Consider the following 12,150-nt stretch of genomic DNA (forward strand, 5'->3'; position numbering starts at 1 on the left):
GAGTTCCAGTATATCACGACAGATGGGTAAGGTGTTCTGGGTGAACACGATCCAGAGTGGATTCTTAACGCATTCACTAATGTGTCCAGGTCACGGCGTAGAATCAGTTGGTTGGAAACTGGAAAGTCTCACTCTCTGTGATTCGACGGTACATCAGGCTGATTCTTTTGCCGCTCGTACACCTGAAAATTAGCACACCTCGCACAGAGTTTATCAAAAACTGGTTGATTATAGAGGTGAAGTTGTATGAAAACCTACGGCGATAGATCGACATGTTTTCAGACGTGACATGTGTGATTCTTGTGTGTTGTCGCGTTGTGGGTGTGAGGAACCGTCAGGCAAATAAGCGAAAAATGATGAAAGCCAAAAAGAAAAATAAGAAATGATATATGAACAAAACTGACAAAAAATGAGACGGAGGAAGCGGATGGCAAGAAATAAGTCAGGTCAATTCGTGGATGGTGGGGAGTGGCGTGTACAACCGAATTATGAGCGTAGTTTGTGGGGGAAAAAGACAATTCCCAATATAAGAGCAATAACAGTATTAATAATAATAATAGGAATAATCATAGAAATATAACAAAATCTACCAGCGTAGATCAGAAAAGAAAAAAAGAAACAACCAATGTACCGATGCTCCTGCATAGGGTTGGTGGAATTCCAGAGGCAGTTGCCACAGTAAACAAAATAAAACATACTGTAATTCGAACAGTGAAGACAAAGCGATCGATAAGAGTGGGCATTATCACACACACACACACACTCCTGACAGTCGTTGTCTATTTTTCGGGACAACACATTACACAGATCCACAAACAAGTATGCGCATGTGGGAAAGCACGATTAAAGCATGTGCACAGACAGTGTGGTAAGATAGGATAACCGATCGATGAAATTTACAGTGAGGTGAGCGCGGATAAGAAAAGACAAGATGGATGGGTCGATCGTGCGTAGAGACACATTCCAGCTGTGCCGATCACACACCCGTCACGAGTTGGATGCGTCCACGGTCTCACTCAGAACCACAGGTGATAGACTATCGGATCTGGACAAGCATGAACCGGCGCAGGCAAAGGTCGGCTGGAAGCGAAGATAACTGATTAGTCGGGGCGGAAGTTCCAGACGGTCCAAAAGTTTGTCCTGCACCAACTGGGAACGGTATAGAAATGCTGTGGTTACCGGAGAAACAGAGGGGTAAACGCTGACAACTATATGGGTAAGTGAGTGATACAGCTCTTAGTCAGGGAGGACGTGAGTAGCGTGAACACGTGACATGCAGCTGCTGTCCCTAATTTACGGGTCACTTTGCCATCCCTGGTGTCTGAGATTTACCCGCACTTCAATAATCCGATGTTACTGGTAATGGAAAGTGAAAATTTCGAAAGCGAATAGTTCCAATCGACAGTAGTAACACAGATAAGAGAAAGCGTTCAGCTGTAGCACCCTTCCGGTGCCTAGCTGCCATGCCACCTAAAGGAAGCACGAGGGCTGGGATACTGCCAGGTTGACCAAGCCTAGAAAGGGGAAGTCGAGAGGCACAGGTCTGTTTCGAACCACGGTCCTTCCAGTTGGTAGATTCACGCTCTAACCACCTGGGCCGTCTCGCCCCCAGATAAAAACTGGGGAACTGACCAAAACAAAAGTATTCACCTGGTAAGACTCTGAGTATCCGTTAAGGACAGCACTATCTAAAGCGGGATTTTTCAAAAGAGGATATTCCAAGACCTCGCAAGGGAGAGATTCACACGTTCGCGGGTCAAATTGATTGTGAAGCACATGACATCCATTCCACCGACTTTAATTGAAAAACATAGTTCTACAATGAACTGTATCTGAGGGACCCCTTCAACCCGAATGCGGTGGGGGTGTATGGGGATTCACCGATCCAAACTAAGCTTCCCAAGGATAAAACTAACACAAGCAATTAGGTACACATAATTGTGGACAGGGTAACTTCATGAACTGCTTCCGATCCTAATTGGGACAGCAGTCCGGAGGATTCAGGAAGTTCTGACAACAGGTTAACTTAAGAGGGTAAGGAAACCAAAGCGATATTCAGGGCAGCTGAGGACAAAACGAAAGACTGAAGAACTACTGGAAGAGTCTCTTGTTTTTCTCACGCGACTCCGAATTTAAACAGATTATAATAAATAATAGATCGTTTAGCTGCAACACCCTTCTGGTGTCTAGCTGCCATGCCACCCGAAGGAAGCACGAGGACTGGGATACTGTCAGGTTGACCAAGCCTAGACAGGGGAAGTCGAGAGGCAGAGGTCGGGTTCGAACCCCAGACCTTCCGGTCAATAAATTCGCGCTCCAACCACTTGAGCCACCTCGCCTCTAAATTAGACAGATTTCATGACAAGGAATAAGCAAGATTTTACCCTGGAAGACCACCGAGAGAGACTCCATTCTTCGGAAGAGACTACAGCATGTTCTCCTATCCGGCGTTTTTTAGAGGACTTTTAGTTACTGCGGTTATAGGGAAATCTGTAGTATCGTTCATCCGTGGTAACTTTTTGAAGGAAGCACGAGGGTTTTTCAGGCCTGGACGGAATTAATCGAAAAGCCGGGACCAGTTGGTGAGGAGATTTGCGATTTAACCGCCTGGCACTTGAACTCAGCATACTGTCATCCGACTAGTGACACACCGTGAACAGAATATGCCTCAAGAGGGGTTAAAATGCCCATGTTTTTAGAAGAGGGGGTGCTAATTCTGACGGGACTGTGCTGGAACGATTTCGCAAAAAAATTTATCAATGAGTGAGAAGTAGCCATTTTGACTTCCTATAACTATCTGCTGCTATGGTGGATCACGCGCCGCAAACTGTAGCGCGGACAGTCATGTCCTGTGGTTGCGACGGAAAGGTTGAGGAGGATCTCTGGCATCTGGTATCAGCTATTTCGCGGTAAGATTGTGCGAAGGGGCATCTTATAATGCAACATTTCGAGTTGCAATGGCCACAACTGTCAATTACTTACCGCACCAGCCGGAATCCTGGGTGGTATTGTAGCGTTCCCATTCGGCCATAGCTTTTCAATTCCAATGCACATGGTTTTGTGAGAAGGGACGGCTCAGTGGTTAGAGCGCGAATTCACTGGCCGGAAGGTCCGTGGTTCGAACCCAACCTCATTCTCCCAACTTCTCCTTTCTAAGCTTGGGCAACCTAGCAGTATCACAGCCCTCGTGCTTCCTTCGGGTGGCATGGCAGCTAGGCACCGAAAGGGGGCTACAACTGAACGGTTTTCCTTTCTATCTTTCAGGGAGCACAATGATAAAACACACAGATAAGTGTCTTGAGCGTCTTCCATATCAAATAGGGATCTCCAACAGTATCCGATCCTTCCCCTCCTTCCTAAATTTGTGAATTAGAGTATATTTGAAACGGCATTCAAAGGCAGTAACTCCATGGAAGTAGAAGTTCTTTGGGGGTGACATGATAACTGGCATTGTGTGCTTGGATACCACTGTTCCCGTCAGTCCTTCGAATGTCAAGAGAGCGAGTGCCATATTCAACGTTGTTTCAAACCAAACCGCTTGGCAAAATTGGTAGACGTCGTCTGCCGGACATGGCAACGGACGATAACCTTCATCGATACTTGGAGACAGTTCGTAACATGGAAACATCCTAGCGTAGGGACCATCGCTTCCAGTTTTATGCTCTCTAACTCCGTTTAGCGGTTTCAACCTGTTCTCTCGCTTCGCCTCTCTGATCTGTCTTTCTCCATGGCCAGCAGAACTAGGGGCAACGGTTCGACGATGAAGACTATGAAGACTGTATTGCAATGGCAATCTAACTCGGATGCAACGGCAATCACCATCAGTTCAAAGCGCTAGGCGCAGAATTGGATGGGCAATCTATTAACCAGAGAGGGCCGGAAAATCCCATCTCTTTGCCATTCCCTCTAACCGCTGTTGACTCAGAATACTCGATTGGATAGAAAGCATAAGTGACTGGGAATAAATTCTACAACTGAATGTGCTGCACACAGGCCGCCTCATGATTCAGTTGATGAGATGACGAGGGATTCGGTTGAGTTTCTCGTGAAAACCAAATTGATTTGCAAATGAGTGTATTTATCGAAAACAGCCTAATTTGGGTTCAAGTAGAACACAAAGTTGACGGAAACTCGTGGCTGCGTCTACCTGATGAGCCCCAAGAAGGGCGAAACCGGTCGTGGGCTGTCGAAGGGTTTTCAGCAACCTTGTGAGTGGGAAGAACTTGTTGGTGACCTTCTTTTGGAGTGCGGTTATACACTAGTTGATAACATGTGCCATTCTAGAAGATACTAATTGAACAAACCGTTTGTTGAAACTGCCATGACTTTCATGCAATCGCATCATGAGTGTCCTCAAAATGGAAGCCCGCAAGCCACAATGAGCCAACGTTCCGCTCGCCGTTGTTTGGTGTGCGGACCTTGACACTGCACTGTGCCTGGTCAGTGATAGACTGGTGCATTTGAGGACGCTAAGAACGTGAACAATTGAGGTTGGATGTATAACCTTGCCCAACTGTTTAAGTAGTACCGGAGAATTTCGAACCCGTCTCTACCTTTTAGTATTCGAAATCGTCAGATCTATGCGTGACTCAAGGTTCCATAAATCGGTTATGTCGAAGACAAACACACTGTCTGTGGATAATGCTCGGGGTGAAATGACCGAATAGATAAAAGGATCGGGGGTGTTCAGATAGGAGAGAGAGAAGAATTCACGTTTAGTTTCTCTCAGAGCGGCTGCTTTGATACACATCACAGCTCACGACAACTTCTCAAAACGCTCCAACAATGTATGCAGCGCGTTCAATCGTCCGACTTCATTTTGGATAAGATGTGAAGCCTGACTTTACTCGGTCCCGCTAACCAGATTTACAGGCATTTTTCTGCCGTGAAAGGCGTTTCGCGATTGGCGGGGGGGGGGTAAGTCCTTCAATTCTGATGAAAACAATCTAAACTAGACGAGAAACGTCAAAACGGGATGTAAAATAACCCGATAGCTACTCACACAATACAAAAGCGTCAGGATTAATGAGCTGAGGCGATCATGCCGCCGTTCAAGTCTGGTGAATTCTCAGACGAACAAACTTTCCCAAGCGCCTATGTGGTAAATCTTTCCACTGTAATTTGTGGAAGCACAAGCAAGTCCAATGTACCAAAGAGAGGATAGTTCCGAGACCAGCACACTGGGGATGCAACCCCGCGTAGGCAGCTAGATGGAAAATGGTGGGAATCAGTTGTGATCATACCTAAAGGACATAGAAGAATCGGGATTCAGTTGATAGTTGTAAGATCTTTGGATAATTTGACATGTGAATTTGAAAACTTGGGTGAAAAGTAGCAAAAATAAGCGAGCGAAAAGAACCATGTTGAGACAGACAGCACCGAACTAAATGAATATCATCGTAAGCTAAGGTGGCTCGGCCACGTGGTAAGGATGCCGAAAACAGCGTTGGCTTCCGTGCTCGAATTCAGAGTGGCGGAAATCTAGAGGTGGACAGAACATGACATGGCAGACGGGAATAAAAGACGTTACTAAAAGGTAGTCGCTGCTGCTGATGTTCGCGAGATGGTCTAAGTGGTTGGAGCGCGAATTTACTGACCGGGAGGTCCGTGGTTCGGACCCGACCTCTGCCTCTCGACTACCCCTGTCTAGCTTTGGGCAACCTGACAGTATCTCAGCCCTCGTGCTTCCTTCGGGTGGCATGGCAGTGATGTTCGCCTTTCACGACAGAGTCCGCGTGCCCACCTTTGTGTTTGACTGGATATACTGAACGATGTGGCAGCTGACGGACGTCAGTGGCGCTCACATTGTCGGTTTCCAGCCAGATTATCTGACTGAGTGTTGAAGGTGTAGGCATCTCGGATGCTTGTGGTAGGCTAGCCCTCCCTACGAAATTTTCGTCTATGGAAATCAGGCTAGCTGCGTCAGGCTGGCATTAGATCTTGTGCGATCCGGTGGAATATTTATCGACAAAGCAAATGTCAACACTGGTGCTGAGAAAATGGATGAGACCGATCAGAGGACACAAACGGGGGCAACAAAGTGCAACAGGACACAGACAGCTAACCAACCTGTCGGATTTTTTGACGAATTAGTGCCTGAAGCGATGGTGGCGGAGGAAGCTGATAGACCAAGATCACTTCGATTTGACGAAGACTGTTCGAACCGGAATAAATGGCCGGAGTGGAGGACGATGTGGCCGCTGTGGACGAACCAGGGGGATAGAACTCACTACCACAGAGCAAATGATCTGTGTAGCCTCGTCGATTGCTACCAGAAGTACCATTGTGTTCGGCAAAATGGATCCGAGGTAAAGGGGAAGGAGAAGAAGACGACAAATTGCCACTTGCCGCCAGACTGGGCTGCAGCAAATCGATGGCCACCGGAGGAGAAGGAAGCATCAGAGAAGAGGTAGTTAAGTCACCTGGAGTGGGGAGTGATGGATCGGCCAGCTAGGAAGGAAGGAAGGAATTCAAAAAAGTGCTTGAGGATATTGACGTCAGAGTACGAACCTATCGATTTAGTAACGTAGTGATCGAAAGAAACTCACCTAGAGTTTCAAACTGGTGAAATACAAAATCTATTAAAACTTGCCTTCCTGCCTACGGAGCATCCGTTATTCAATGACTTCCTGATTATGGGAATCAATACAATTGTCTCAGGAAATACAATTTCAAACATAAGACGAAGGACCTGACCTTTCCCAACGAAATAAGCGTGTCTCAAGTGACAGCAAGATGAATTCCAAATTCCCTTATTCCGGATACATAGTCAAGATGGTTTGATGAGATACTTCAGTTGATTCAGTCCGATCAAAATTACTGTGTCACTTCATCTATCCAGGCGTCAGCATCGCCTCACCTACGTCACGTGACTGAATAGTCGACAGTCTGTGTCCCCATTCCATGCTTCCGTAACCCCCAAATTGGTGTTGAATTCAACTACTTGTTTCTTTTAGGGTTACGTTCCGAAACAGAGTCAGTGGAAGACCCGATATGTATAACCGTGGGTATCATAGAACTGGTACTATCCAACTTGCAATCAATTCGGAGACAACGACAGACAAAGTGTGATAAAAGGGATAATGTAGACTCGCGCTTATCGATATGCTCCGTCAGAAATGTTCCACCATCTGGACGACAAAAGCTTCGTGTGTTTCATTATGCCGACTTTTTGGATTACGTTGACAGTCACCATGACAACAACTTCCGGTATTACCTTGAAACCGCACAGTTTTATCTAAGCGTATTGATTGAGGTGTCAGATAATCAACTGTTCGATTATCTGCAAACGACTCTGCATGTGACGGGAATTCAAAAACAGACAACTGACTACTGATGGCATACTACTGATAAGCTGATCTGTAGTGCTGTGCTCCAGCAAGCACCAAGCAATCTGACAGTCTTATTCCCAATAGCTGGATATTTCTATCTGCCCAGCAAAGAAAATTTTCATCGTCAAAATTTGTTAGAATCTAAATATGCACTACCCTAAGTGAGAATGGTGAAACTGTCTTGAGATGAAATCGAGAAGGATGATATTGTCGTAGCGGTAAAATAAGCGGAAGAACACAAACCTCCGGATAACCTGTCTGGTCTGTTTTGCCGTAGGCAGAGCAGTTTGGTAGGTGCATTTTGTGCTAGAAAGTTAGGAGGTTAGATAGGCCATGATTGTGCCACACTGCACTCGTCGCCATTTTATGAACCCGTGTGCGGTGCGCGCATCACTTTGTACGCTGGAAACACTATATTGTACCGGGAATTGAAAAGTACCAAAGCAGTGAGGGCAACTGGTAGGGGCAGGCAGGACAGAGTCCCGTAAACGGCCGGGCAATGAAGTGATTGGTCTCTGCTAGGGGTTGCATGCTACTCGGGGAGGGGGGTATCCCTTGAGTGGTTACTGTACGCAGAAACAATAAGAGCACGAAAGATAAAAATCACCGTCACTCACAGATGAGTATATTGGCCGCAGTTTTTCGGAACCGGGCTGGAGAAGACGCGCATGGGATTTCGAAGCATCTAAGTATAAATCAGTCACATCGCTGATCAGCCACTTGTGGCCGTATGGCTAATTGTTCAAAATATTAGCCCGGAAGTCGCGGGTTCGAAACTCTTCGGCAGAGTTTCGTGAGATGCCCACTGCTGATGCTTCTTAACAAGGATGAAACGACTGTACAGTGCTTCACAGTTTTTCAGTAAAGACCTCTTAGGGCTAGCGACATTCAAATCATCGTTGCCACACACCCCGAGAGCTGTTAGGGTGCTTAGATTAAGACAATAGCCATTGGCAAGACACGACGGGAGATTTAGAAAGAGAATCTTTTGTCAGTACTCCAGTCTCTGGGCCGATTTGATTCCACGCAGTGGTACACGCTGATCTGGGCTTAAGTGTGCACGATTCAAGCGTAAGTATGCTACAGCTATTAAACGGGAAGGTGCTTCAGTAACAAGCGCTGTTGGGCCCCAAAGTCTGGACTCAGAACGGCTTCACATGTCAACGTGTTCATGGTCTCGGCCACATTTCTGCGTATTGGACGGGCCAGCCCGACGCTGTGTGGAACAAAGCTGAAAGTGAACCGTGGGTACGGAATCAAATTTTTGATACCAACATCTACGGGACAGTGTTCGGGGATCTTCGCGGCACAGCAACGGTGGAACGGTGATTGGAACACACGTCCTGAGTCTCGTGCGGGGCACAAATGGTTCTACCATATCAAGAGAACTTCTGCAGAAAAAGAGTGACGTCGAGTCGGTATCCCGGCCATCTGTACTATCTCCTAGAATAAGAGCGGAATTTATGGAACATCCATTCGGCTAAACGCACCGCCGTAGGTCTATGTACTGATATGAGCGAGATAATTTCCGGCTGCCACGGTCGAGAAGCACAGTTGAGTGAACGGCCAACGTATGGAGTCTTCTATTCAAAGATACTCAGTAACAGAATGAAGAATGGAGTCTGTAAACGCCTTGGAACATGTGACCAACTCTAGTTCATACTCATCTTGGATGGAAGCCAGCTATAAGGACACTCAGTGTATCCAATACCCCGATGAGCAGAATCTTCTTCCCAAAGTCACGATCCAAGAATGCTTCATGCACCGTCCGTTGCTGTTCTGAAAACTGATTTCAACCAGTTCACTTAAACGGTTTCTTCGTAGGTCTGATAAAGTTTCTGGGGTGAAAAAACCCAGTCGGGCGGACAGACCAGTCCAATCAAACATAATACTGCAATATGACACTGCAGAGTCATTGGAGTAACTCGGCGCAAGCGAGTTATTTTTCCTAAGCAACTTCAAGTAGTTTAAAAGATTTGCATCTAAACGTCTTTTGACAGGATATGTTTCCAGTTGACTTAATCTGCGAAATCAGAGCTTTCGGTCTCCAATCTTCGCAAAAAACGTGGAAGCTTGCCATCCATGAAAGAAGGTTATGACGGAGGGCAAAACCATTCATGGAGGGTTCTAATCTCTTGGAAGCTTAGGCACTTTACTCGGCAACTGAACAGTCCGCTTGAAAACGAAGCTTGCAAGAGGAGAATAGGTGCTCAAACGATTTCTGATCGGCCAATCTATCAATGGCATACCGTCTGGCTTTCACGTAGCAGTCGATATGATAAAACGGCCCAATCGGACGATATATTGGTCGGGAAGGGTTTAAGAAAAAAAACATGATAGGTTTCTACTTGTGGCAGACAGATGTTTTTCAAACCACGGTTGGCGACAGAAAAACGCAGATGATTTTGTAAATACATGCCCAGGAAAACACGGGTCGATCAAAAGGCAGAGGTAGAAGCGAAGTATATATATATCGGTTTAGTGCGGGCCTCCAGAAACCTTTGGAAAGCGACAAAAGTACCACAGCTGGCTGACATTAAAATGGCATACAACTAGGCCGCCCTGCTAGCAGAGTAAAACAGATGGTTCGAGTGACTGAAGAGACAAATATCTCAGCTGATCGCACGACAGTGTTCACGTCACGTGACCAATACGAACCGTGCACAACAACAATAGGATGGCATAAACATGCGTTTTAAAATAACACAATGGTGACCAGAATCGTGCGTGTGTGAATTTGGATTAGGGTATACAGGACACGTAGTTCGAATAGGTGACCTCTTGCAGATTGGATGCTTAGTACAAATCATGTGCGCATTGTTTGGAATGTACTGTAAACGGCTGTCGTTTATGCAACCAAGCGGGTAGCACGCACCGTTGGAAATCGCCACAAATGAGAGCAAAGTTATCAGCGAACGTGCAGTCTAAAAATCGTTCAGCCGTAACACTCTTCCGGTGCCTAGTTGTCATGCTAACCGAAGGAAGCACGAGGGCTGGGATACTGCCAGGTTGCCCAAGCATAGACAGGGGAAGTGGAGAGGCAGATGTCGGGTTCAAACCACGGACCACCTGGTCAGTAAATTCACGCTCTAACTACTTGAGCCATCTCGCCCCCCATGTTCAGTCTGGGTAACCATGGTGGGGGCTGAGTATCCGAAACCCGATAAAATTCAGCTGCCACACAGAGAGAAAAAATAAGATAGGGGTTATCGGAGCCTGACGAGCAGTCTAGTGCTGATCATAACAAAAGCTCTAGCTTTTTTTTCATAAAGGAAACTACTCACAAGGTTGCTGAAAACTCTTCGACAGCCCACGACCGGTTTCGCCCTTCTTGGGGCTCATCAGGTAGGCGCAGTGAGTAGTTTCCTTTATGAAAATATACTTCGATATCTCGAATATCGTGCCAACTGAATCATGAGGCGGCCTGTGTGCAGCACATTCAGCTGGAGAACACCATAAACGAGAGATTCAATTGAGTCTCCCGTGAAAACCAAATTGAGTTGCAGATGAGTGTATTTCTCGAGAAAAGCCCTAGCTGTTCAACGAGACAGTGATTGTTAGTTCTTCCATTCATCAATAGCCCTCCGTATCTGAAGGAGATAGTTGGATTCACAAAAGGATTCCGTTAGGATACTGCGACAGATTGGCTTTGAAGAGCGCCACAGATTCGTAACAGCTTCGCAATTATTCTGGACATTTCGTAGTGGACCAAGTCCACCAAGTCCAGGATGGAATTCAGATTTGGAAGTTCTGAATCTCTGAACTATGCACAAGCAACCTGCTCATAGAGGGAGACAACATCCCATGAGTGATTGACAGGGGACGTCCCACAAGAAATCTTCACTTGATGGGGCCATCAATACCAGATGGTGCAGCGTGAACCGGGTAACAAGTACTACAAAGACGGGCTCGCGCATCCCAAGATAGGCTTCAATGAACAGATCTCATGGTTTATTACATCATGGACGAATTCTCCTGATGATATGGTACAGACACTGCTACCAAAACTCAAGGAGAGAAACCCCGATTCTTCAAACGCACTTGTTGGGCAGCAAAAGTTCAATATGAAGGGTGAGTATGTCTCTCGCACGGGCGGTGATTCTGAAATGACCTACTGAGTAATGGTTATGGCTGCGATCCGCACTTATCTGTCATTATCTTGTGTTTGTCGAGTTGAATTCGGTTTAACACCAAAAAAGCAACAACTACGTGCCTTGGCACACAGCAACCAGTGCGCAAATTCATTTGTGTTGACCAGCAAGGTGTCTGCCAGCTTTTGAACGAACTGAGGAAGCTGAGGTTCGGGACCGGGTATCAAGTGTGGTTCCTGTGAAGGCTGTACGGTCAGTCCCTTCAACGTACACCATCGCCAAAATCGGTGGCTGAAGATTTTTCTTTGCCTCAAATTGAGTTTGAAATGCAGAGAATGAGATTAGTTCGAGGTGGGGCTTAGTGGTTGAATCGTTACCGGAAGGTCCGTAGAGTTCGAACCCAATCGCGCTATCTCGACTGTTCCTGTCGAGCCTTGGGCAACCTAGTAGTATCGCAGCCCTCGTGCTATTCATCGAAAGGGTGTTATAACTGAGCAATTAGCTACTACTTAATACAGAGTAACATGCCTTAGGTTTTGTCGAATCTATCCAATATTACCCTATATGCTCAGTAAGATGAGAGAAAAAAGATTTTACCATGATTTACACACAATTTCGGTTTGGCTATATAATATAATTATTTTCCAAAAAGCCTTCCGGGATCGCTTGCTTTATGGGATGCCGGAAGGGCACTCAATCGCATTCGATCGAATCACCCGTACCGTACA

General features: G+C 46.3%; 2 protein-coding genes across 2 annotated transcripts in view; both read right to left on the reverse strand.

Moving 5' to 3' along the window:
• Positions 1-247: 247 nt before the first annotated feature.
• Positions 248-12,150, reverse strand: part of T265_09608 (hypothetical protein) — a gene marked incomplete at both ends in the record, with an annotated part of 39,750 nt that continues 27,847 nt past the window's right edge. The window contains 2 exons of the mRNA XM_009175729.1: positions 248-1,149; positions 6,070-6,450. Coding sequence (XP_009173993.1) covers positions 988-1,149; positions 6,070-6,450 — 543 coding nt within the window. The remainder of the gene's footprint in view (positions 1,150-6,069; positions 6,451-12,150) is intronic.
• Positions 8,421-12,150, reverse strand: part of T265_09609 (hypothetical protein) — a gene marked incomplete at both ends in the record, with an annotated part of 9,658 nt that continues 5,928 nt past the window's right edge. Inside the window, 2 exons of the mRNA XM_009175730.1 lie at positions 8,421-8,547; positions 10,207-10,400. Of these exons, the coding sequence (XP_009173994.1) occupies positions 8,421-8,547; positions 10,207-10,400 (321 nt within the window). The remainder of the gene's footprint in view (positions 8,548-10,206; positions 10,401-12,150) is intronic.

The sequence above is a fragment of the Opisthorchis viverrini genome, assembly GCF_000715545.1.
Source record: "Opisthorchis viverrini unplaced genomic scaffold opera_v5_294, whole genome shotgun sequence".
Lineage (NCBI taxonomy): Eukaryota > Metazoa > Platyhelminthes > Trematoda > Opisthorchiida > Opisthorchiidae > Opisthorchis > Opisthorchis viverrini.